At 34.1% G+C, this 26,609-nt stretch overlaps 1 protein-coding gene across 1 annotated transcript in view; it reads left to right on the top strand.

The window, feature by feature from the left end:
- Positions 1–26,609, top strand: part of ADAMTS20 (ADAM metallopeptidase with thrombospondin type 1 motif 20) — a gene marked incomplete at both ends in the record, with an annotated part of 194,289 nt that overhangs the window by 111,059 nt on the left and 56,621 nt on the right. The window contains 10 exons of the mRNA XM_082850890.1: positions 1,778–1,904; positions 3,440–3,650; positions 3,787–3,951; positions 4,450–4,614; positions 5,595–5,714; positions 6,699–6,806; positions 7,856–8,020; positions 8,111–8,401; positions 9,241–9,402; positions 10,703–10,879. Of these exons, the coding sequence (XP_082707016.1) occupies positions 1,778–1,904; positions 3,440–3,650; positions 3,787–3,951; positions 4,450–4,614; positions 5,595–5,714; positions 6,699–6,806; positions 7,856–8,020; positions 8,111–8,401; positions 9,241–9,402; positions 10,703–10,879 (1,691 nt within the window). The remainder of the gene's footprint in view (positions 1–1,777; positions 1,905–3,439; positions 3,651–3,786; positions 3,952–4,449; positions 4,615–5,594; positions 5,715–6,698; positions 6,807–7,855; positions 8,021–8,110; positions 8,402–9,240; positions 9,403–10,702; positions 10,880–26,609) is intronic.

The following is a 26,609-nucleotide window of genomic DNA, read 5'->3' as shown; positions in this document are numbered from 1 at the left end:
TTATTGGGCAGTGCTGCTCTCGACGAGAAGGTAGGAGTCTGACCAGTCTTCATAAATAGTGTTCAGTCACTTCTCCATTTTTTCAGGCCTACCGCTCACACATTCACCTCTTTAGAGGAACCTGGTGTTTTTGACTCCTGGACTTTGCTTGGATTCTGTGGCATGAATGGTTTGTTTCTTACTTTCTTCCTCCACGGCCTTAGATTTCAGCTTCCTTGGCTCTATTACAATAGTTATTTCCATCTTCTTTTCATATTCAGAATTTCCTCTTCTTGCCTACTGTGTTTCCTTCTTTATTCTTTTTGTTCCTTCAGGTTTTTGCCTTTTCAAAATTCTTTATAGTTACCTCAGATGGTATTTAGGAAGGAGCAGAGATAAACATGCATGTTCATGTTTAACTAACTGAAAGTATACAGTTGAACTTGGATAAAACAGAAATTTGATCATGGCACTGATGGCTTAAACTTATTCCTGTCTCCTCATTGCAGAAAGTGCAAAGTTCAGTCTACTCTGGCCCCTGTGGCTTCTCTTAGTTTGCTTTTGCTGTGGTTATGCCCCATACAAACAACCGCCAAACCTCAATGACTTAGAACAATAAAGGTTTATTTCTCGCTCATACTATGTGTTGGCTGCTAATTGGCTCTGACTCTTCTCCAGCTTGGTATCTGCATCCGTGTCATTTTTCAAAAAAATTAATAGACTTTATATTTTTAAAGAAGTTTTAGGTTTAGGGCTTCCCTGGTGGCGCAGTGGTTGAGAGTCCGCCTGCTGACGCAGGGGACACGGGTTCATGCCCCGGTCCAGGAAGATCCCACATGCCGTGGAGCGGCTGGGCCCGTGAGCCATGGCCGCTGAGCCTGCGCGTCCGGAGCCTGTGCTCCGCAACGGGAGAGGCCACAACAGTGAGAGGCCCACGTACCGCAAAAAAAAAAAAAAAAAAAAAGAAGTTTTAGGTTTATAGAAAAGTTAACAGAAAGTACAGAAAATTTTCATATTCCCCCTTCTTCCATACCCTCCCTCCCCAGTTCCCCTATTATTATCATCTTGCGTTTGTGTTGCACATTTATTACAATTGATCCATTATTATTCACTAAAGTCTGTCTGTGCTGCCTTTTTCATTCATGATTCCAGGCTGAAAGATCAGCCCCATCTGGGAAAGGCTGTTTTAGAGACGGAGGGAAAAGGGAAAGAGAGTTGGCAGAAGCATACCGTGGCTTTTAGAGCTTCTGCTTGGAACTGGAATAGGTCACATCCCCTTACAGGTGGTTGTCATAAGCCTGATGTCAATGGGCAGCGAAGTCTGCCCCTCCTATAGGAAGTTATAGTAACACTGTAGCAAGTGGAGACTGTAATTTTGTTACAGGGAAAAGGGAAGCAAATAATGGGGAGCAGGGGTGTAGTGTATCATGTATTGTGTATCCTGTATCATGTATCGTCAGCACTGACCCTGGCCATTCAGTTCTCTATTAGCAACACTTCAATACAGCTATAATAAATTTCTTTCTACTCCACACCTGTCCCACCTTCCCTTATGTCTCTCTACTAAGCAAACTCCTCAGTGTTTCAGGATTCAGCTTGCTTATTGCAGAAAGTCATTCCTGACTAGATCAATATGCAAGCCTATTTGTATGCTATGCTGGAATTTTTTTTTTTTTTTTTTTTTTTTTTTGCTTTCTTAGCTTAATCCTTCAGGCTATTAGCAGAAGTAAATGATTATGCAACATCTCCTTATGTGAATTTTCCTTTAATTTTAAATTTTCATTTGGCTTTGGCCAAGGTCTTCATAGAAGAAAAATTATCTGTGTACGTAAGAGTGATCATATGGTAGTGTCTGATCAAAGATGTGACCACTTACCACTTCCATTGTTGGTGACTGAAAGGTGCAATACAGACTGTGAACTAAGGTAAGTAAAAGAGAAATAATGTATAATGTAACCAGGTTAAAATCAGTAAGTGAGGTAAGATGTAAACATCTAATGTAGTGCCTCTCACAGGGTGGACGTGTAATTAACGTCTATCCTTTGCCCCTTCGGTTAAAAACTTTAGACTCACTAACTTATTGTGAAACTCGGCAGTTGGTTTGAGTTTTTTATTCATAGTATTTGCTGAATTCCAGTATAGAGGCCTCAATATTTTGTGTAAGAAATCGAATCAAATTTGTCTGTAAAATAAATACAGGAAAACTCTAATCTGAAAACCTATGGTTTAAAGATCTGAAACAATACATTTTGTAGCACTATCCTATAATTCTCATTGAACTCATGAACGAATAAACTTTTAAAGTTTGAGGATTAATCAATAAATTGATTTCTATATCTTATCAGTATTTTGTCCGTTAAACATTAGGAACATGATCTTAGATCATGGCAGAAAGTTTGTTCTTCTAAAATTTTTGTTATTTGATTATCTGTGATGGGTCTTAGAGTGAGGCTAAGAGCAATAACCCCCATGTAGCAGGTGACAGTCAACTTTCAGGGATGGCCAGAACCTCTTTGACTCAGCAAGGATGAGAATTTTTATATATTTATAGTGGTATTTGAAGGCCTATAGTGAAAGGCTAATGACAGAACAGCCTGTACAAGGTGCATCCTCTACATTGCAGTAGAGTGAAGCACAGTGAAACCCTTGAGGTGCAGGTGGGATGGAAAGGAACTCCATGAATTCTCTTATCTGCTGTACTAGTGCACTCATTTTGTCTGAGAGATTGCTAGACTGTAATTGAGATAATGTGGCTCAAACTGGCAGATTTTACTTGTGGAAAAAAGTGTTTTCCCTGGAAACATGTCTAAAAATAGATTATTTGAGTTAATGAGAAAATGTGATATGCCTTACAAAAACCAAGTTTACCAACTTGTAAAGGCTTTATCTTTATTGATGTAGTCATATTCCCAGATATTCCCTGATCCTCCGTCAAATAAAGGTTGCATAGGGAGGCACTCCCTGATGATGAGTCAAATATATTCAGTTCTAGTCTTAAATCTTCTACTAGGTAACTGAGCAATCTTGATCTCAACTAGTTGTTTTCAAAGGTCTAGCGGGGGCGTGGGGTTCCTAGGACCTCCAAAGCTGCCTCCAAGTGCCTGTATAGCTGGTTCCCTACTTCCGTCTTTAACCAGACACTCCATGTTTATGTATTTGGAGTGCAAGTTAGATTTTATTTGGATAAAAGTAAGATTTCTGACAAGTCAGGTGTTCATACCATTTGAATGTACAGCACCTCTGGTCTTCATTTTCTCATCTATAGAATGAAAGTTTGGGCTCTGATGTCTAAGAAGTTTTCATCCCTAAATCAATGATACATCAGATATTTTTAGGTAGCTTGTCCATTAACTGCAACAAAATTTTAAAGATGAGTGATATGCGTGAGTTTCTCTGAATCCTTTTTTAAAATTGTGTTCGTTGGCACACCTCCTAAGTGTAATAGCATCATTTTTTGAAGGTGGTACATCATTGGCAAAAGTGAATGTTCATCCCTTTGTGGTCAAGGATATAAGTCATTGGACGTCCACTGTATGAAGTATTCCATTCATAAAGGACATACTGTTCCAGTAGATGACCACTACTGTGGTGACCAGCTTAAACCTCCGACCCGAGAACCCTGCCATGGTGACTGTGTCTTAACAAGGTGGCATTATTCAGAATGGTCCCAGGTACAAAGAAAAAGATTGCTTAAGAAAAGTTGCTCCTTTTTTTTTTTTTACCTCTAATTAAATATTTGTCACTCTAGAGTTTTGTTAAAATTTTAATTTTGTGTCCATTTGTCACCACTTTTCTTTTTTTAATCAGTGTTCCAGGAGTTGTGGAGGAGGGGAGAGGTCTCGAGAATCTTACTGTATAAATAACTTTGGCCACCGTCTTGCTGACAGAGAATGCCAGGAACTTCACCGAGTGACAACTGAGAATTGCAATGAATTTTCCTGTCCCAGTTGGGCCACTAGTGAGTGGAGTGAGGTAACATTAAACCCATGAGGCTTAGAACTGTTATAACATTGTGTAGGAGAGCTTTACAATCGAAGGCTATATAATTCAAAAAAAATTTCAGTTTATTTTATCATGTGGTAAATAACTTTATCAAGGTAGTAAAACATTTAAAAATGGTTCGTTCTTTAACTGTTTACAATATCTGGCCAACAATGACATACTGATGTTTAATCTATAACCACTTTCATAGTGTCCACAGTAGGCTGAGATATACACTTGTTCTAAGGTTAGTTTTGTACCTTTGTTTCTGGAACAAATGGATGTTGCACTGGGATTTGGGCAGCAGAAATTTGGGATGGCTGATTTTACCCCGTGTATATCTCTGATTTTTCTGAGGAGTGAAGGGAAAATGTCCTTAGGAATGGTCTTTCAGCTGTATTTGAATATGCAAATTGATCATTCATTATATATTTTGTAGGTATATGTGCTGACTAACACTGAAAATAATGGTCAGTTGTATTCTTACAGTGTCTTGTTACATGTGGAAAAGGAAGAAGGCAGCGGCAGGTGTGGTGTCAACTGAATGAAGATCACTTGAGTGATGGCTTCTGTGATCCAAGCACCAAACCTGAGTCTCTGAGACCATGTGAGCTTCATGCATGTGCTTCCTGGCAAATAGGACCATGGGGTTCTGTGAGTATATGATAAGGGTTTTCTACTCTAATCCATCATTACAGAATAACACGGAAGTTGTGGTGTATTCACTCTTTAGTGGCTGCATCTAAATTTGGATGTTTTTTTGGAAAAAGATCCCTGAAATGTAAATCCCTACCTGCACAATTTTGTCAGTACTGCTGATGTTGCTGTGGTAAATATTCTAGCTTTGCTTTTTAATTCAGTTTTGTTAAGCAAAATGCTACAAATTTTATGTTTTCACGAGGAACCATATTCAGTATCCTGTAATAAACCATAATGGAAAATAATATGAAAAAGAATATATATATAAATAACTGAATCACTTTGCTATACACCAGAAACTAACATAATGTTGTAAATCAACTATACTTCAATAAAAATTTTTTTATGCTTTCATCAGCTTTATTTAAACTATAGACATTTTCATGTTCGGTGTCTAAATTATTATCTTTACTGTATTTAGAGTAGGCATTGTTGGGAAGTTTTGCCAAACAGGTGGCTAGGAATCTGCTGGATGAGGGTGGGCAGCTTATTATCCTACACAGGTTGCCACAGTTGCTGGGAAACCTTCTATCATCTGCCCTTTAACTCTGTCCTATGCTCTTCCTTTATCTCTTTGAAATTTACTTAGCGTATTGAATGACATGCATGCACCGGGTCGATTTTGAAAAGTATTTAGTTTCTCTAAACTGTATTGACTCTGCCTCCAAAATATCAGGCTTCTATTGATATTTTTACATGATAACTTTAAAGATATAATAATTGTCCATTTTAACTTCACTATTTTATTAGTATCTCCATAAATTTGAATAAAGGTGTGTGTTGATTCAATTTGCTCATTTTAAGTCTAGAATCTGGTATAAAAGACTAATAAAAATATCTACTGAAAGTATATTCTTGACTGTCTATTTACAAAGAAAATTAAGTTTATGTAATTTTTGAACAATGGTGTTTGGTATCTGCTTATATTCTTTCAGTGCACAGCCACCTGTGGACAGGGGTACCAGATGCGTGCTGTGAAATGTGTCGATGAGCTACTTAGTGCAGTGCTAGATGATAGAGTGTGCCATGGAGCTAGTCGCCCAAGTGACAGGCAGGTAAAGGACACCTCTTCATGGATTATAAACAAAAATGTTTGATACAGGAGGATTATTGACATGTTAAAATTATTTCCATACGTATTTTTTCCACTTAAACTTCTATGCCTTAAAGATGTATGTGGGTGACTTTCCTGGTGGTCCAGTGGCAAAGGCTCCGTGCTCCCAATGCAGGGGGCCTGGGTTCGATCCCTGGTTAGGGAAGTAGATCCCGCATGCTGCAACTAAGACCTGGCGCAACCAAAAAAATAAATAAATAAGTATATTTTACAAAAGGTGTGTGGGCATCAGAAAGTATATTGTTCTTGGTTTTGCCAGCTTTATTGATGCATTTTTTTTACTCTTTATCTGCCATTGGATCACTCATTTAACTTATATTTCCATCCTTTGAACTGCAGAAGGCTGAACCTCTAAAGCGTGTCGTACTGCCTAAGGGAGCATCCTGTGCTCATTCAGGAGGTTTCAGCTTAGTGGTATTTTTGAAGGACTATTACTCTTTTCTTTTCAACCATCAGGCAGAATGATCCAAACTTTAGCCTTCAGAGTCATACTATCCACTTCTAGCCCTTGATAGTATTTTGTACACTTTTTTTTTTTTTTTTTTTTTTTTGCGGTACGCGGGCCTCTCACTGCTGTGGCCTCTCCTGTTGCGGAGCACAGGCTCCGGATGCGCAGGCTCAGCGGCCATGGCTCACGGGCCCAGCCGCTTCACGGCATGTGGGATCTTCCCGGACCAGGGCGACCGGGGCACGAACCCGCATCCCCTGCATCAGCAGGTGGACTCTCAACCACTGCGCCACCAGGGAAGCCCATATTTTGTACTTTTGAAAAAATATAAACCTTTACATCGCTTCTTTGTAGTTTAGAGTGCAAATGTTCTTTACTTATATATGTGGAGGATGAAATGAAGTATAGGATTTAGTATAAAGCAGAATGTTAATTAATTCATTGATGTTTTGTGAGACCCATTTTTCTTTTGAACAGGACTGTATTGTTACACCTTGCCCAATTATCCCTAAAATTGGGGCCACTTCATTACCAGCCCTCCCCATGGGAAAGATAGCACAATGGCGATATGGTTCTTGGACCCCAGTAAGTGAATTCCTTTAAGAGGTACAGTGTTTCTACTATGGAGCCTTTCAGACATCCACAAAATAGTTGCTACAGATTTGCCAAATTAATGTATGCATTCATTCTCAGGTATTTTGTTGAATATAAGGTTTAGAATTAGATAATTTAATGACTAAATCCTGTTCTGCCTTTCAAGAGCTCTGTGTCTCTGGGAAGAAATTTAAGTTTTCTAGCTCTATTTTCTGATCTACCAAATGGGGATGATAATATTTATTGATTATTTTTTTAACTTTTATTTTATTTTATTTATTTTACAACAGGTTCTTATTAGTTATCTATTTTATACATATTAGCGTATACATTTCAATTCCAATCTCCCAATTCATCCCACCACCACCCCCCCACTTTACCCCCTTGGTGTCCATACGTTTGTTCTCTACATCTGTGTCTCTATTTCTGCCTTGCAAACCAGTTCAGGGGATGATAATATTTATTTCCCAGGTTGTTATGAGAAGCAGATGTGATGCTTTTTATCAGCCTTTATTTAAACTACCACATATTCATGTTGTTTTTCTAACTGAAGGCTTTAATCTATTCGGAGTATATACTCGCTTTAGTATATATGAAAATATATACTAAATATATGAAAGATATATGAAAATATATGAAAGATATATTTTTAAGTTTCACATATTCTCTGAATATTTTAATTATGAGAGCCTATCTACTCTATTACCTAGGTCTTCAAAAGTTATCTTAAATGATATCTTAAGATTCTCTTACATAAAATATTTTCTGTTCTTTTTTAAATTTTTGCAATCAACTAATCAATATTCCCAGAAGCTGAGTATTTTGTTTCATTACCACAAATATCTGATTTGTGAAATTTATTTTCTCAACTCATTGGGATATTCACTGCCCTGTCTTTGACTCAGAAATGATGGCAGGTGATAGTATTTATAATTTAACTTTTTTCAATAAACTTGAGGTTTAGAAATTTGAACAACAGCCAAGTGTAAGGGATGTGGAAATGTCCTGTATAACTCCTTGGTATTATTCATTTTTTTTAGTGCTCTGTGTCTTGTGGAAGAGGGAATCAAGCCCGCTATGTAAGCTGTCGTGATGCTCACGATGGAATAGCAGATGAATCATATTGTGCCCACTTACCCCGACCAGCTGAAATAGCTGTCTGTTTTACCCCTTGTGGAGAGTGGCAAACAGGGAATTGGTCACCTGTAAGTATTTTTGTGTGAAAAAAATGAAATGAAAAATTTAAATATAATACTTGCTATTTAAGATAATGTACTGGCTGAATTTGTGATCAGTGTTCAGCTTCCTGTGGCCATGGAAAAACAACTCGACAAGTTTTATGCATCAACTATCATCAGCCAATTAATGAGAATTACTGTGACCCTGAAGTCCGCCCTGTGATAGAGCAAGAATGTAACCTGGCAGCCTGCCCTCCCACATACAGCCACTTTCCGAGTTCCTCTGAGCAGCCAAGCCATTTACCAGGCAGGAATTTTCCATTAACTCACAAACCAGAAGATAATCAAAATCAGGGGGTCCATCCATCAATCAGAGGAAACCAGTGGAGAACAGGACCATGGGGATCAGTAAGCCCTCTTTATTGAGTTATACTAATTCTGTAATTTTGTTATGTTATATGGCCTTTTAACAGATATGTGTGTAATGACATCAAATGCTTTTAATGCTAAATTTTTCTGAAGATCAGTAGTTTAAATCTTAAAAGGATTAAGCAATTTTTGATGCAGATTACAATTCCCCAGAGTTCTTATTGAATTATACAGTAATGTGATATTATGATTACAGAGGAATGCACTTGAAAACAATCTCAGAGTTTATTATAGTAAAAATAAAAGAAAATCTTTTAAGTGTTAAGACTACCAGTGTTTATGAAGAAAAAAGCCCCCAAAACCCAGAAATTACTCTGATAGCAGTGCAGTAAGCTGGAATAAAATCATGATTACTAGAAAAGGTACAACTGTGGTTCATATTTTATATGAGAGTAAAGATACCAAATAAAGAAAAACAATGTGAAAGTTTAGTAACTTAACATTATCTTTTGTTTTTTTCCTTCCTAGTGAGACCTGAAAACTTTAATTCCTTTTTACTTAACACTTAGGACAAGGGTGAATTTCCTTTTGCATGCTTTAAAACTTCACCTTTCCATCAACAAATTCTAATGAAACCCCTAGTTAAAACCCAAGTGTTGGTTATGTTGGGTTAAATAAAACACATTATGTATTAAAAAAAAAAACCCAGTGTTTTTTGACAGATATTCTTGATTCAAATTATTATTCCAATGAGGGGGGTTTTAACGTGGAAAGCTTGAATTTGAGTCAAAGTACTGATTTTTTGTGGGGTTTTTTTGGATGTAATTTTGTGCCATGGAATCTGCAGTTTGTGTGTTCCTGTGTTCCATCCTTTTCAGTGCTCTAGCAGTTGTGCTGGAGGTATTCAGCGTAGAGCTGTGGTTTGCCAGGATGAAAATGGACAAAGTGCCAGTTACTGCAATGCAGCCTCCAAACCCCCAGAATCAAAGCACTGTGATTCGGGGCCTTGTCCACGGTGGAGCTACGGAAGCTGGGGAGAAGTAAGTCATACTATCTCCTAAACTTGTGGAGATTATGACATCTCCCAAGACTGAAAGTTAAGCACTTCATATTGTTACTGTTGGATAATCTCACTGTCCTACAGAGAAAAGATTTCTTTTTAATTGAGTCAGTAAAAATATGTTCTTTTAATAGACATTGTATCATGGTATAAATCACTCATTCATGATAGGAAATATATACTCCAGATTTTTAACAGAATCCTTTGTGCTAGCCAATAGGTCTGTGATCTACTAAAACCTCTCTAAAAGTAGTATATTATTGTTTTAATTTCTTAGAAAATTAGACGGATATAGACAATTAGAGTGATATATAGGCATGTTTATATCCTTATATCCATATCAAATGAAGGCTGAACTATTCATTTGGTGAATCTTTTAAATGGAGAGCTGTCAATTATTGAGTGCTTTCTGCATGTCCTGGCATTCTTTTAGGCACTGGGATTATGAAGATAGTTTTAAAAATGGTTATAATGAATACTAATTCCACCTATATTATGCATGAGAAAGAAGAAAGACTTACATTGGCTTTGGATGAATAAAACAAACTGCCTAATTTAATTAGTCAGATATTTTTGCTGAATGATTTTAGTACATATTTTCTCTCCATGAGGAGTTTGGAAATCATTGTTTAAAGATACTCTGACCAGGTGCTAATAAATAGCAAGTACCTCTTTAAAATGTACTTTTACTATTTTCCAAAATGAAAGTAACTTTTTAATTTCTGAGTTAAATCTCATAGTGAAAATTCAAATAAAATGAAAAATTGTGAAAAGATAAGAACTTTTAACATTTGATACATTTCCTGCCAGACTTTTGTTCTGTGTGGGTTCCAGAAATAGGTTCATACTATACATGCCACTTTGCCATCTGCTGTTTTCATGTAATATATATATACTGAACATCTTTATATGTTTATAAATTTTGATCTCCCTTATTAGCTTTCATGGCTACACAGTCATCTTTTGATAGGATACCATACATTATGTAGTTAATACCTATTACAGTACCAATTCTCAAAATTTTGTCTTTTTTAAAAAAAATTATAGAACTAAAACTTTGATTTATTTTTTACCCAGGAGGAAATGTTGAGAATTATAAGGATTCTTATATTTCTTATATAAGAATATAAATATATTCTTATATATTTCTTATAATTATAAGATTATAAGAAAGGATAACTTTAAATTCTAGCAATACAGATTATGTACTCAACATTGAATAAAGCAGTATAATATTCTTTTCGAAGCCACATAGTTTTGATTTTTCTTCTTATTTTTAGTGTACACAAACATGTGGAGGAGGAATAAAATCACGATTCGTAATATGTCTATTTCCCAATGGCCAAATGTCACGAGAGCAAAACTGTGAAATCTTAAACAAGCCACCTAGTGTGGTACAATGTCATGTGCATGCTTGCCCTGATGATGTATCATGGCATCGGGGACCATGGAAATCGGTACGATAGTATTCTTATTTTTATCCTTCTGTTTTGTTTTGTTTTTCTATGTTCCTTTTACTTTAATTTCCTCTCTTCATAAATTGTGATGCACACATTTTATCTTCTGATTTTTTTTAAAGTAGACCATTAGCCCTCTTGGCTTGATAGTTTGAAAGAAGAATCATTCAATTTCAAGTACTGTAATATATACATATATATATAATAGTTTTATATGTATTTATTTTTTTATAAGTGAATTTTGAACCGTAGCAATATTCTAATGGCAGTATCTTTCTCCAGTACACCTTTGGCTTGCCCACAAATTAATTGGAAATATTTTACTATTTACATTTGTACATAATGTTAACATTGTGCTTATAACAATGGCGAGTTAAGGCTGTGTCTTGTTTGAGTATATAACTGTTTGTGGCTTTTGTCTGTCAATGTCCAATAACTGATCTAAAAGCAAGTAACATTCTTGTTTTTATCATTGTTAAACTTAGTATTTTGTTTGGAAATGTGAAAATTATTGTATTAAAAAAATATAGAGAAATTTACTTACACAAAGTAAATTAATTGTTTACAGTTTGTCACATACATCATGGAAAAGTATGATTTATGTAGTAGTTTATAAGAATATTCATTTCTTCCACTGTGTGGAGTTACTGTGTTTTGAACTGTTTTAATTTTTTATTTTTTTTGGAGCCATAGACAAAATTCATAAATATTTATGAATGATTAATTTCCTCTAGTATTTTTCAAATACCAGGCTTTGAAGAATAATTAATATATAAATATATTGAAATTAGCATTTTGGTCACTTTTGATATTTTAAATCATGAACAACTAAGTATACTTCTCTCAGGTGAAAAACTGATTGGAGTCTATAATCTATTTATAATTAAATTTATAAAGTTAAACAGTTCTTTATTTGGAAAATAATTATAACTCTGGTTTTATATCCAACCCTGATGTGTACACTTGTTTTACTTCACCCAAGTCAAAGCTTTATGATGAAATGTAAACCTGTTTCAATTCATGCTATTTGAAGAACAGGTCAAGTTCCAGTTCAGGCTGAAATTCATCTTTAGAGTCAGTGTGACTGATACAAAACAACAGAACATTTTAACTTTATAGGAGGATCTTAAAGTTGAATGGCTGCATTAGAAGTAGAGAGCCATTACTTTTCAGGAACTAACAAAAAACGTATTTTGCTATGTAAAGCAATAATTATTAAGCAATACTTAATAATATGTTCACTGACCATCTGCTATATCCTAGGTACTGTGCTACAGGAATAATAAAGACATATTTCTTACCCCTATGGAGTTTACAGTTTAGTTGGAGAGATGTGAAGTACTGTAGGAACTCACTATAAAGATATTTTTTGTTAGTCATTTTAGATTGGAAATTCACTTTCTCCTTACTATATCTCTGTTACATTTTCTTTCATTTTATTGGTTTAATTTGCAAGCCTGGTTCTTAATAAGACTTAATCCATAGATTGCCTTCTTGGAATTTTGCCTCAATTAGGAAAGCAGACACGAAGGTTTTATTTTCCCCACTCGTTCATGAATTCATTAATTCACGAAGCATTAGACATTTACTTACGTCTCCTGCTTTGTGCTAGATATTGAAGTTCCTAAAATTAAGTGCTTTTGAATCAGATTTTCTATTTCAGGGGTCAGCAAACTATGAAATCTGACCCATTGCCTATGTTTGTAAATAAGTTTTAATGGAACACAGTCATGCACAACTTTTTATGTATTATCTATGGCTGCTTTTGCACTACGAAGCAGAGTTCATTAGTTGCAATAGAGACTGGCCCTCAAAGCCTGAAATATTTACTGTTTGGTCCTTTCTGGGGAAAGCTTGTTGACTCCTGTTCTATTTAATAACATGATAAAACTTTTTAAATTTAATGTAAAATGTACTTAAAGTTATAGCATATTAGAATTGCAAATATTCATTTGGGGTCAGATGTTTTTGATCCTTTAACATTTTAAAATACCTTAATGTTTATCAATCTTCTCTACATATTCACTGTAGTATTCACATAATTTTTCCCCAGCTTTATTGAGATATATATGGTCATATTGTATAAGTTTAAGGTGTACAGCATCACACAATGTTTCTTGTATTAGAATAATATCTAATACTACATTCCAGTATATTTGTGTCATGTTATTATTTTCTATGTAAATGATGTCATAAGTGAAAAACCTGAATGTTCATTAAAGACCCTGTGTAGAGGTAACTTTTTTCAACCTCACAAAAAACAAATGACCAAGAAAACAATAACCACAAATTAAAAAATAGTAAGACAGAAATATAAAAGTCTTCAATTGTTTAATACATGCCTGTTCCACAAAGGAGTTCATTGACTAATTCAGTCTTTGCACTAGGAAAGAACTATAATTTTTTTGATAAATTGAAGATAAAAATTTAAAAATCACAGTAGATGTATATATCAGAATTTTTATAAACTTTATTTATTAACTTTTTATAGGTATAAAGTAAATATATATCATTAGAGTACCTGGATTTCTTATTATATGAAGAATTTTATTCCTTAAATTAGCCTTTTATATTAAAAGGGTTTAAGTGATCTGAAGTTTTGTTGTTAAAACCAGATATAACCCTTTACCTCTTTCAGTGTTGTTACATATTAGCCAAATTTCAGAATACCTCTAATTAACATATCAGGTTGATATTCTTTCATGTATAACTTTAATTTCAGATCCTATTTACTAGGTTAGAAAATTAAGAAATGTATGTATATATATACGTGTGTGTGTATATATATATATATACACACATATATGAATGACATGAAATCTTAAACACTTTTCATTTTAAAGCAAAATTAAAATACCAAGTGCTAAATCATTAAAATGTAACTAGGAAAAAAGTTGTAAATATACATTTAAATTTTCTCCATGTTGGAAACCTTGTGTTGTAATAATTTATAAGCATGATTAAAGAAAGGAATAAATAAATCTTAACGTATGTCTGTTAATTTAATGACTGCATTTTTGTGATTAGTCAATGTGAACTGATTGTATTTTAACCCTTGCTTATTAATGATGTGTTGTGGCTTTGTGCTTTGCATAATTCACATGTATGTTATATTTTTATTCCTTGGATCAATACCTAAAATGTTTTAAGTCACTGAACAGATCCTGTATTATAATGAATGCCTCTTTTCTTTTGATGTATTTTTCTTAAATAACAAATTGTTATTTTCTTATTAAACATTTAATTGTTGAATAGTATATGTTTTCATAATTTTACTGAGTATATGTATAAGCTACTGCTATTTTTCAGATAATCCTATCAGAAACTAACATTGGTATTTAAAAATAAGATTTATTGTTGGCTATCAATTTTTAAATACTAGAAATTTTAATATTCTTTTCATATATTATAAATAATGAATAAAAATTTGTGATGTAAGCAAATTCATTTAGTAAGTTAACAATAGATGTGCTCTTGCCCAGGGTAGTCTTTAAAAGATGAGTAAAAGTTTTATTTTTCCTTTATATTGTAAGGGACACTACATGTAACATAAACTATTCTAGCAAATGCTCTTTAAAGAAATTTATATTAACTTATCTTTATTTCCCCCTAAACCTCATTTAAGTGACTTATTTTCCTAGAATATTCCTACATTAAATGAATATTTTTTTATTCCCTACATAAAATGAATTCATGTTTGGTAAGAAAATGATGTGTATTCCATTGTGTTCTGGGGTTAATAATGATCACACAGAGGTAAAGAGAGTATTTTTCCCATTCAAGATTGTTTTTTCCTCTAAAAATGAGAAAATTATTTTTTTAAAAAGGAAAGCTTGATACTTGAACCCTCTTGATGCTAGTCCTTTTCCCCAAGTGTCTCTTTTTAAAATAATACCCTCCTGTAGCATTGTGTTAAAAAATATATATATGTGTATATATAGAGAGAGAGAGCACTAAATTTCTAATATGATACAACAGAATGTGACAAATAGAGGCGCTTTCAGAAATGAGCATGGGGTAGCCGTACACACCTAGTAAATCTGCAGTTTGTCAATTTAACAGTTTTGTGTAACAAAAGAACACTGAGGGACTGAGCAGAGGGGTCAGGCAGCCTCTTAAACTGTAGCTCCCACTCAAGGTGGAATGTACTTGGGAAGGAACTTGTTACTGGCTCCACTGCTCCTAAGACCAGAATCAGCCAGGGGAACAAGGTAATGTGTGGGGAAATGGTTTCAAGAAACTGTCCATTCTTTGTAAAGTGGAGTGTTCAGTAAAACAATTTATAGTAATCAGTTATTTTCGTAAATTTGGAAAAGACACACGCAAGTATAGCAACAGACTGGAAATCTGTTTTATTTCCAATTTATCATAGAAATCTGTTGAAATAATGTTTCCATTTATTATATTGCCATATCATTCTATGGTACATTCATCAACTCTCCCCCAAATTATGAGCATCCCCTACATGTTCGTCATTGTGTTAGTCACTAGACGTAAATCAGGCACAATCCCTGTGTACAAGGAGTTTGCAGTTTAGTGGTGAAGGTACCAGATAAACAGATGATTAGAAGCAGAATGGGATTCCTATCTTATTTCAGTAACAACTTTGTGATTTATAATATTAAAGACTCATAATATCGGGGGCTCAATAGATTGTAATTATCCAAGAATTGGTAATAAGAATTGTATTTGAAAGCATAGTAATTATTCCAGTAGATCCTTCTAGAAAGCCTTAACTAGCAGGAGGTATTCCATTATAACCTGGCTAGAGATGAGTGGCGTCCAAGTCTCTGTGCTAGAAGAATAGGTTAGTTTTTGCCTAATCCCAGCATCTTTTTCTTTTGTCTGTGTGTGTGCATAAATTTCATGAATCACCAAAAGGGAGAATGTAGACTGATTTATAGTTTGCCCTAGATATGATGCTTTGAAAATAATTTTGGAGATACAAATGGACCTTGCAGGTTTGAAATGTGTGACTTAGGAAAAATTTAAGGAGATAATCTAATGATGAGAATGTAAAAAAAGATACTTGTAAGTGTGTTTGGTTGAGTGAAGTTAGAATGTAGAGTTTAAAGTAACTCTAAAAAACATGTCAACGTGAAATGGTGATACTGCTATATTTTTCTTTTTATGAAGAACATGGATGGTCATGTTTCCATTGTAATTCTATTTTCCCAGGCATAATGCTTCAGAATGTTAAAGAATTTCTGGAAATAGATTTTTAGATGTTTTAGAAGAACAGTCTCAGTATTCTACAATATCTATGTGCTGTATGAGATATACAGGCATTGTAAATATTAGTGCATTTATTAGATCCCTAATTTTTTGTTATAATTTTGTGTCAACTTTCGGTAGACTGAGAATCAGATTTTAGTTCCTATATAATTACAACAGAGTCAAACATTAACACTTTAAAGAGTCTATTTGACATTTTCTAGACAATTTCTAATTTTTAATTATACGTACATTTCTCAGTAAAATATTTTGATCACATACCCTTATATATTATTATATATCTATGCATTGCAAGCATAAACTAATATATAAATGTGATTTATAGAACATATAAATTTAAAAGGATAAGATGAATATTAAATACATTTTTAATTTTATGGATAATAAAGTTTTTCTCTCAGTGAACTATTATTGTACTCATCTCATGTTTAAAAAGTGGTAGAATGTTTCATTAGTTTGAAAATCTTGTTTTAGTACTGTTAGAGCAATTCAAAAGTCTGGTTTATTCCAATATGTGATTTCAGTAGCTTCCATAGCTGAAAAAATTACTTTGCTAAATGCATACCTCCATATAGCAAAGTTTATCACTGGATGTTCCTGTTATAAACTAGTCATTGATTTTAAATCATCAGATCATACCAGTTATTTTAAAAACTTTTATTGAAAATTGACAAATTTCCATTTTCCATTCTGTCATTTGCTTCTTGAAAAGTACTGGAAGGGGTTATATCTTTATATTTTAACAAATACTGTTAAAACAGTGAAACTTTGAAAGATTTGGAAGCAATTTAAACATATTAGAAAATCTTGCTCCAAAGTTTTAAAAATACACTGGAGAATTTTTATCGTTGGCATACTTATGGTAACAAAGTCCCATAACACTAGAAACACTTCCAAACATTTCAAAATGTTCTCTCCTTAGAAGGATTTTCCAAAAGCAGTTGCTTTCTCATCCAACCTTAAATGTTTCCTTTATCTTAAAGGAGAGATTATAAGTCTATTTGTTTAAGTGACAGGTATAATATTTTAATCCTTATCATAGAAAAAATCAGCAAATTTGGAACAAGACTCTTTTCATAATAGAAAAATTAATAATTCATCTTCATGATCCCATTTGGTAATTTGAACACAATCGGCAAAACTCTGTGGCTTAAAACTGAAAAACCAGCAGGAGCAGTGTGTCATGGCACTCATCTGATTATAGTGTTATGAGTTGATACATGTACTGTAATCTGTTCATCTTCCTAAGTGGGTGTGTGTGAAGTATGGTGGGTACACTGAAAGTGAGTGGCAAGTGATGATCTCCCTGCCAGGATACCTAATGTATTATATGCGTTACATATCAGGCTGACATATAACCCCATATAGTAAAGCTTATTTTCTTACTTTAGATGAAAACAAATGTGAACAGAGACTATTAAAAAATGTTTTTGGTACTCCATTGAATCACCTTGCCTCTGAGATATACTTGAGACTTAACGGTTCAGTAACATCTCTAAAACCTTATATGTTACACAGTAAAGATTGGAATTATGTAATTTGTTTTCATAGACACCATCATCTGCTTCTTGGTTGTACTCCCCTACCCACATGATTGGGTAAACTTAAACTCACCAATGTACCTAAATCTAGTAGGCTATATCTAGGAAGGTACTCTATCATGTCCTATTGTGATATGACCTTTGTACTAAAACCCTGGTATCATATAATATGCATTATATGACATTCATATATTTGTGAAAGTTAAATGATGTATTACAAAGTTTTTGGTAGATCACATAACAAATTCTTCTCTATCAGTTGTAACTGAGCTCTAAGGTGATCCTCTAAGACTGCTCTGAGCTATTTTCAATCTCCCTGAACTTTTGACATTTTGCAGTTGTGACCCAGGGAAACTCAGAGACTTTGGAGGTAACTATGAAGGGAATGGTGGCCACTGAGCTCCCAAAAATTAATCCCCATCAATCCATTCAAGGTTATTAAGAGTCCATCTGTAACAGACACTGGGCTAAGAAAGCTAAAGATGAATAAGAATGACATACTGTACTCAAAAGATTCACAGTCCAGGGAAAAATAAATATATACACAAATCACAAGGCACAAATGGATGTCATGGAAAGTCAGAAAATGTGCATCCAGTTGGAGAAACGTAGGGCTTTATCAAGAAGGCATAAGCCTTGATGGGTAGATAGGATTTGAGTGGGAAAGGAGGAACCAGGTTGGAGATCACGCTGAGCAAAACCAGAGGCCAGAAAAAGTAGTTATTTGACTAGTGTAGATTGGTTTGTGAGAGACAAGGGGCAAGAATAAAGTTAGAAATATGAAATATGAATTGAGCCATAGCAAGGAGGACCAATAAGTATCATGCTTAAGAGAATTTAAAAATGGAAAAATTCTTTAAGTTTGTTAAAAAAACATTGAATATTTTGGAGTGGGAACACAGCAGTGTTTTAGGAAGATTCATAGGCAATTCTCATCATAAATTATAAACCCATAGAAAATATCAGAGACTGGAGATGAGAAGTCCACGAGCGGACTCTTCTAAAAGTTTAGAGTGATGATTTAGGGACTGTTCAGTTACTCAGCAAGTATTTATGGATTACAACACTCGAATTGTAATGGAGTAGAATAAGCTGGTAGAGGAGAGATTCATGGGACTATTTTTTGCAAATGGGAGGAAAAGATGTATAAGAGAACATCCTGTCAAGTACTGTATTGTCAAGATAATAAAGTTGAGAAAAGTCATGTTGGATAATTTTGAGATAAATTAAGTTTGGGCTTGAAGAGAGTAAAACGTTTGGGCAATGAGTCAAGAATTTACTATGCTTACAAACTGCAGATTGAGCGGCCCATTTGATGGTGTATAATTTGGCTTTGTATTAGTTTCACGTAAGAGAATATAATCTTGACTTCACCAAGAGAAATGTAAATTTTCATTTACCAAAAGAGTTTGAAGCAATATCATTATTCCTAAGCCTACTGAAACTTTTAATAGTAAGTCTATTCTAGATCTTGTGATTAAGAGTTGTGGTGTTAGAATGCCTACGTTTGAGTTAAAACTGCTATTATTTAACTGAGTGACTTTTGGAAAGTTACTGAACATTTCGAAGATTTTGTTTCATAGAATATAATAATAGTGCCTACCGAAAGAGGACACTTCTTAGTATTAAATGGACAATGGGTAAAGTGATTAGCATAGGGCCTGTTACTTAAAGACTCAATGTATTTTGCTTTTTATTATCACTTATCCAATAATAAGTACTAACTCTCTTTCCTCAAAAAGCTAAAAATCCAAATGCAGTAGATAAGTATAACACATTGAACAATCTGCAACAAGATCTACTGAAGCAAAAATACTCTAGTGTAAGAAAGAAATCAATTCGGACTAGAGTTTGGCTTCTTCTTCAAACTTTTAGGAAATGTGACATTCAGCAATACTTTCAATCATAAAGGTACAATTCAGTGAATTTTAGTGAACACACCTGAGTAGCCAACACCCAGACCAAGAACAGCACCCCAGAAATTTCCCCACATACCCCTTGCAATCACTATACCCCCCAAAGCTACCCATATTCTGACATCAAATATCACTGATAAGTCTGCCTGTCTTTGGACTTTATATAAATGGAACTTAGAGAATTTGTTTGTGAGAGTCACAATATGACATTTGTGTGATTTATTCACGTTGCATGTAATTGTAGTTTCTTATTACATTCTAGTACTGTATGAATAAATTTGTTGTGTGAATAAATTAATGAATTTACATGAATATTCTCCAGTTGACAAGCAATTGGAGTTGTTTTTAATTTGGGATATACAAATAATGCTGTTATGAACATCTCTCACACATGTTTTTGGTGAACATGTATATGCACATCTGTTGCGTAGGTAGACAGGAGTTGAATCTTGGTTAATGCTTAGGTTCTGGTTTAGTAAATACTGACAGACAGTTTTCTGAAGGGTTGTAGGGGAATTACAGTTGCTCCACATCCTTCCCAACACTTGATATTATCAGACTTTAAAATTTATAATCTTCATGGATTTCTCTTAAGTTATTCATTCAGTAGATATTTACATAGCAGTTAGTGTGTGTTAACGATGGTTGCATAGTACTTGGTGTGGAGGATAAAAACACGAATGTATCATGAGATAGAAGATATTACATATTACAGCTGGATAAAAAAAGACTAAAGCAACAACAAATTAATACATTTAAAGAGATGACTATCATCATTTTTGAGACAAACGTTTCTTTTAATGTGATATTTATTAATAGCAGGAAATATGATTCTAACCTAGTTCCAAAATATAAATAAAAACAGAATTGAAAATACTGTGGCAAGCAGTCATACTTCTGGGGAAGAGAACTTTGGTGAAATTATTAAAATTGTCAAAAAAAGGCTTGCCCAAAGTAGAACCATTTTTATTTCTAGCCTGTAATTTTTTCAGGGTATAAATACATTCACAAAAGTATTTTTTCTTATAGTAGACTTTACCCATCATAAACAAATGCAAATATAATAATATTCAATAGGTAGAACCAGAAAGCATTTTGTGTGATTAAAGATTAATCATTCTGGGATATCATTAAATATAGTGTGAGAATTAAAATGTGCAAATTGTACCGTGTAAATGGTGATGTGTGCTCTGTGAGAATATATTCTTTATAGGAGAGTGAAAGAATAAAAGGAACTTTTTACTGCCACACTAATAAATGACTCCATATTCTACCACCAGAGTTTGCATCCTTCCATCTGAGGGAAGCTTTTTTACTGTTTATTCATGGGCCTTAGGAATATTTTCAGATCTGGGAATAGGGAAGATAATCAGGCCTGGCTCCTCTCACATCAGTGGACATTTCTTCAGCATCCAGGCTCAAAAGAACAGTAGGAGTTCATATGGGCTCCAGTCTCCAAGTCAGCATTTCGTTGCTAAAATTGGCAAGATCTTAATTTTAGATGAAACCAGGAGATGTTTCTCATCTCTGCTGATCTACAAGGCACCCCATAGAATCAGTAAAACAACAACAAAAATCTTGGAGAAAGAAATCTAAATTACATGAGGCTTTCTTTTCTATGTAATTTTGGTAGAATTAAGGGCCATTCAACTCTACCTCATTCAGATAACATAAACTGCATATTTAAGTGATGTTTGTTTGTATGTATTTGCTCGTTTTTTTTCTACATAACATTTTTTCATTCAGTAAACATTTATAGATGTGGTTTCTGACCTTATTAAGTTTAGAATTCTCATTTATTTTTTATTTCAGCATCTTTAATGTGTGGGCATATTTTGGTAGAAAGTCTAGTTATTTTTGTTGATGCATAATTTATACATGAAAATCATCCTAATATCCAAATTTCTATTATGTTAACAAGGATATGGTATTTATTTAGATATAATTAAATAGGCCATTTAAGATTATGGTTTATATTGAGGAGAGCTTTGGAGACGTTTTTTTGTATTTCATGAAATTAAACATTGTCTTCAAGTTTTTATGCCTGTGTCACTCTCAAACTATGAGGATTTTTTAGTTATTTTTAAGTCAAAATATGGAGAAAACTTGTACATAAAACTCACTTCCTTATTGACTGGGAAAATGTTTCCATGTATATATATATTAATGCTTAGGAAAACTCTAGAGAAGTTTTTAAAAGAGAAATTAGTTGGAAAGATTTTAGCTGTGGCTATGATAATGAAAAGCAGATTCTTTTTTGAAAGCTATTTTATCAGAAACTAAAATTTATAAGTCTGGGAATAACTTCATGATTTCATTCAGATACCTATGTCATAGTGAATGAGGCAATATAAAACTATAAGATTTATTTGAAATTTCTTAGGAAGTAAAGGATGGCATATTCTCCTACCAATGGATGTCCTGTAATTCAGGTGTGCAGGAATTTGGATTTTCTGGTTTGAGTAAATAATACAGCTTTAAAAATAAACCCATAAATATATATCTAAAAAGTTAAATTATTGTGATTCTTGAAATGTTTTTAAAATACTGTTTTCTTACATTTTTTTGGTATTATACCTTTAAAATTGGGAGAGACTTTCAATTTCCTCTTTCCTATCCTTCTACACAAAGCATACATTATTTACTAAGTTTCTCATCTGAATTATACACAGTTTCTATGTTGATGAACCTTTCTAAAGTTGGAGACCGTACATAACATAATCCACTTCTTTTTAGGAAAATTATATGACTGCTCTTCTGTATTTTGAGGTAAAATTGATATATATGGAATATTCCTCTGTAACTCTCATTCTGCACCTTGAAGTAAGAATACATCAAATTCCTCCTCTACAGAGCAAATACTTGAAGGCAGCTATTTTTCTGTTTTCCTGGTTAAATATATTTATTTTGTTCAACTCTTTAATCATTGTAATCACCTTTTTTTACTTCTCTCTCAAAATCTAACATCTAGAATTTCATTCATTAGCAAAAATGGTCTAACTGTAAAAAGAATATTGCCACCCTTGATATGAACACTGAGCCCAATATAATCAATATTGCATCAAATTTCAGTTCCTAGTGGTCACCTAGTTTTTTTTATACTGATCTTACATCAGTATAAGCCTAATATGTATGGTATATGATACTGTTATTAATCATTTTATTTTTCCTTAGCAGTAGATATTTTTAAGTAAAAGTATAGAACTTCTATTTTTTTCTCTAGTAGTTTGCATTCGTATAGTTTTTATTTAAATTCTCATATTTGACTTTTAAATAAATCCTTCCAACTTTATGTCATAAGTAAATTGGGAAGCGTGCATTTCATGTCTTCATAAAGTAATTAATAGTCTCCTCCATACCCAGGTGGATCCAGAGCTCAAGCACATACCTCTAGAGAGAGCTCACCCAGTTTGGCATTGATCTCCATTAATGAACTAAATATCATCGATTACAGTTTTGAATATAGTCTTATTAATGTAACACATGTACATAGTTAAAAAAATAAGTGATGCTAAAATGCTGATAAAGAAAAAAAGCTATCTCCTGTTGCAGTCTTTCCTAACCCAGAATTAATCTTTAAATCCTTTTATCTATGTCTTCTGATACGTAATTCCTTATTCCCGAACAGGCTTACTTTGCTATTTATTGATGCATCAAAAAAAAAAAAATTACCTATTGACTTCCTTTTATAGAGGTTGACTATTTAATTCCTAAATGGACTGCTAATTCTACAATCCTATCTTCAAAATAAATCTTGATTCAGTCAACAGTTAGTGTTCCTTACGTCACTGTGAAGCCAAGTAGTGTACTTTGAAGCACTGTGCTCCTTTTTGAAAAATTAATTAATTTATTTATTTTTTGGCTGCGTTGCGTCTTCGTTGCTGCATGCAGCCTTTCTCTAGTTGCAGTGAACGGGGGCTACTCTTCACTGTGGTGCGCGGGCTTCTCCTTGTGGTGGCTTCTCTTGCTGCGGAGCACAGGCTCTAGGCGTGCGGGCTCAGTAGTTGTTGCGCATGGGGCTTACTTGCTTTGCAGCATGTGGGATCTTTCTGAACCAGGGCTACGAACCTGTGTCCCCTGCATTGGCAGGTAGATTCTTAGCCACTGCGCCACCAAGGAGGTCCCTAAAGCACTGCTCCTTTCTTGCACAACTCTGATTTTCCTAGAGTTAGTAACTGCTTCCTTTAAAAATTTGCTTAGTTTTTCTTTGAATGTTCCAATTATTATTTTTTCTCTCAAGTGCTTGAACACGTATATAAAATCTCTATGAATGTTTTTTTCTAAATGCTCAGATATTTCTCTTTCCTAGACTCCTCCCAGAGCCCCCTGACCCCCAGTCATCCTCTTCTGATCTGGCCAGGACAAACAACCTTGCTGACCATTCTCTAATCCTGTGAAGCCTTTCACTCAGTTTCGATTATGATGACTTTTTCTTGCATCACATGTTTTTTTTTTTTTAAATTTACTCTTGCATATGAAAACACTTTTCCCTGTATCTTCTGGAAAAATGAAAAATGGGAGGTACATTTTTCCTTTTGTGCAAATCTGAAAATGTCTTTGGTCAGTCCTCATATTTCATTGATAATTTGGCTGGTTTTAGAATTCTGGCTTGAAAATAATTTCCCTCAGAATTTTTAAGGGATTATCTTATCCTCTAGCATTCTGAGATGTCTGGTGATTCTGACTCCTCATTTGTTGTAGGTGCCTTTGTCTTCATGTCTGTGTCACTGAAGCTTTTGGTATCCTTGTCCCTGTTGTTCTGATATTGCATGATAAAGTGACTTAGTGTTTGTGTGTGTTTAAAATTCAGTTTGTTAGGCATTCTATAGGCCCTTTCATTAAGGAGACTTGTGCTGAGAAAATCAACTTTGTTATTTCTTGGATAATATCTATGCAACTATTTTCATTGTTCTTTCTTGAACTCTTTCTAGTTGAATATTAGAATTCTTGATCCTCTAATTCTCTTATTTTCTGTCTCTGTCATTTGATTTTACTTGATGGGAAACTTTGTCAGTGTATAAACCATCTCTTGAATTATTTATGTTATTACATATTGAATTATCCAAAGCCTTTTCTTGCATTCTAATTGCTTTGGGGTCATAGTATTCTATTCTTCTTTTGCCCATATAGCATCTAGTCTTGCTCTCTCTCATATTAATTACTGTTTTTTTGAGGGGAGATTCTCTCTTGATGGTCTCCTTATCCTTTGGACCCTTTCTTTGGGTAAGGGTGGGAGTGGTTTTCTGGTTTTCCTATGGAAGTCTTTTCTTTCAAAAGTTGATAATTTTCTGCAGCTCATATTTAAGAGTAAGGCACTAGAGAATTGATATGAAACTGCGTTTGGATAGCATCTAGTGACTGATGATATTCCCTGTAAGTCAATAGTTTAAGGTCTTTTCTCTTGGAGACACAGTTGCTCAGAGAAGAACCCTTGAACCCCCTGCCAGTGAGCAAGAGTACTCTGGGCAGAGAGATTAAGGGTCAAGAGTTCAATGCGTAGAATTCCCTTATTCTTCCTCCAGCATCCCCAACTCTGGAACTCCTGCAATTTAATTTCTCCAAAGAATAAACCCCTCATCTACCTAAAGAGGAGTTGAGGAGATGTAGCCCTTCTTGTTGCATCCAGGTGCTAAGTGGTTCAGAGGTCTTGTAGGTACAAGGTTGTCTTGCTTCACATTGGTCTTTTCTCTTCTTTGCATCTTCCAGTCTGTTTTATTGGCTTTGACTTTGTGGGTTGAAAAAAAAATCAAGGAGAGAGGGGGAAATGAACACATATGATCACTCCATCATTTTTAACGGAAACTGGTTAGGTTTTTGTTGGGGTTTTTTTTGACCATATGTCTATTCACCTCCTATTCTTTCTCTTCCTTCTCTCCGCTCTGAAATAACTTGAAGTATGTCTGATGAGTTTTTCAGCATCTTGGTAAACAGAATTTTTTTACAGAGGGAACAAGATAGGGTCTTACCTGAATTCCCTTGAGGTGGTTACCCTCCTCTCACTACTGAATGAGCTACAAATGTATGAGTGTTGAACCATGCCCCTATTCCATTCAAGTGTTTAATAGAGAAACCCACACCATGGATTGTATTTTCACTACCTTTTTTAAAATTTATTTACTGAGGATTTGGGAAAGGAAGAAAAAGACAGGGGAACGGAGGTTTAATATGACTTTAGAGTATTGTGTCAAGCACTGTTTTAGGTTCATTCATCCATTATCACCTTTAATCTCACAACTACCCTGAGGTGTAGGTGTTATTATTGCCACTTTATGATGAGAAAACTGAGGACTAGGAAGGTTAAGACCTAGCCCAAGGCTGTTCAACTGCTGACAATTGAGGTTCAAGTGTAGGTCTCTGATTCCAAATCCCATGCCCTTTTTATTATTCTATCTTCCACTCCCCAGTAGTAAAAACTATAAAACCCCGCCTTAAATTTTAACATAAATAATCTTTATCTGATTAATATAATTTTAAAGTTAGCTTAAGTTCACTGAAAAATTAATCCCGAAAACATTTTTGCCTCACAACTTTTATTGCATATGATAAATAGACATAAATAGGTGCAGTGGGTATCGCTCCTTTAATTTCAACTCTGACTTTTCCCTTATCAAAGCCTTCATAGAGCTCATTTTTTATTTCTCATCTGAGAGTTCTCTGTGCATATTCCTTTTCAGATCTTTATAACCCTACTTGAAAGCAAACTTCTTGGCTTTACTTCTGTTAACTCCCACAGCTAGCATGAAAACATTTGTAGAAACTTGAAATGGTAAATCCTGCTATTCTGTTGGCACTTGATTTTAAGAATTTTGTAAATGTTACCATAGTAAGTAATGCCTTGAAAGTCAATCTATTTTTTTAAAGGTATGCTTTAGTTATTTTTCTGATCTCTTTACCTTTTTATGGTCTACCCACACTGAATAGTTTTCTGCTTTGTTCCATCCAGGAAAGCAGATGCTCATGGTTCTGAATGCAGCTCCCAGGGGTTAAAATGTGGGTTTTTATCACGGAACGTGCCATACCATCTAACAAAAGTAACGT

The sequence above is a fragment of the Leucopleurus acutus genome (assembly GCF_964270905.1).
Source record: "Leucopleurus acutus genome assembly, chromosome: 11".
In the NCBI taxonomy this organism is placed as follows: domain Eukaryota; kingdom Metazoa; phylum Chordata; class Mammalia; order Artiodactyla; family Delphinidae; genus Leucopleurus; species Leucopleurus acutus.
Note: the sequence above shows the minus strand (reverse complement) of the source record. Positions and strands in the feature narration are given on the sequence as shown.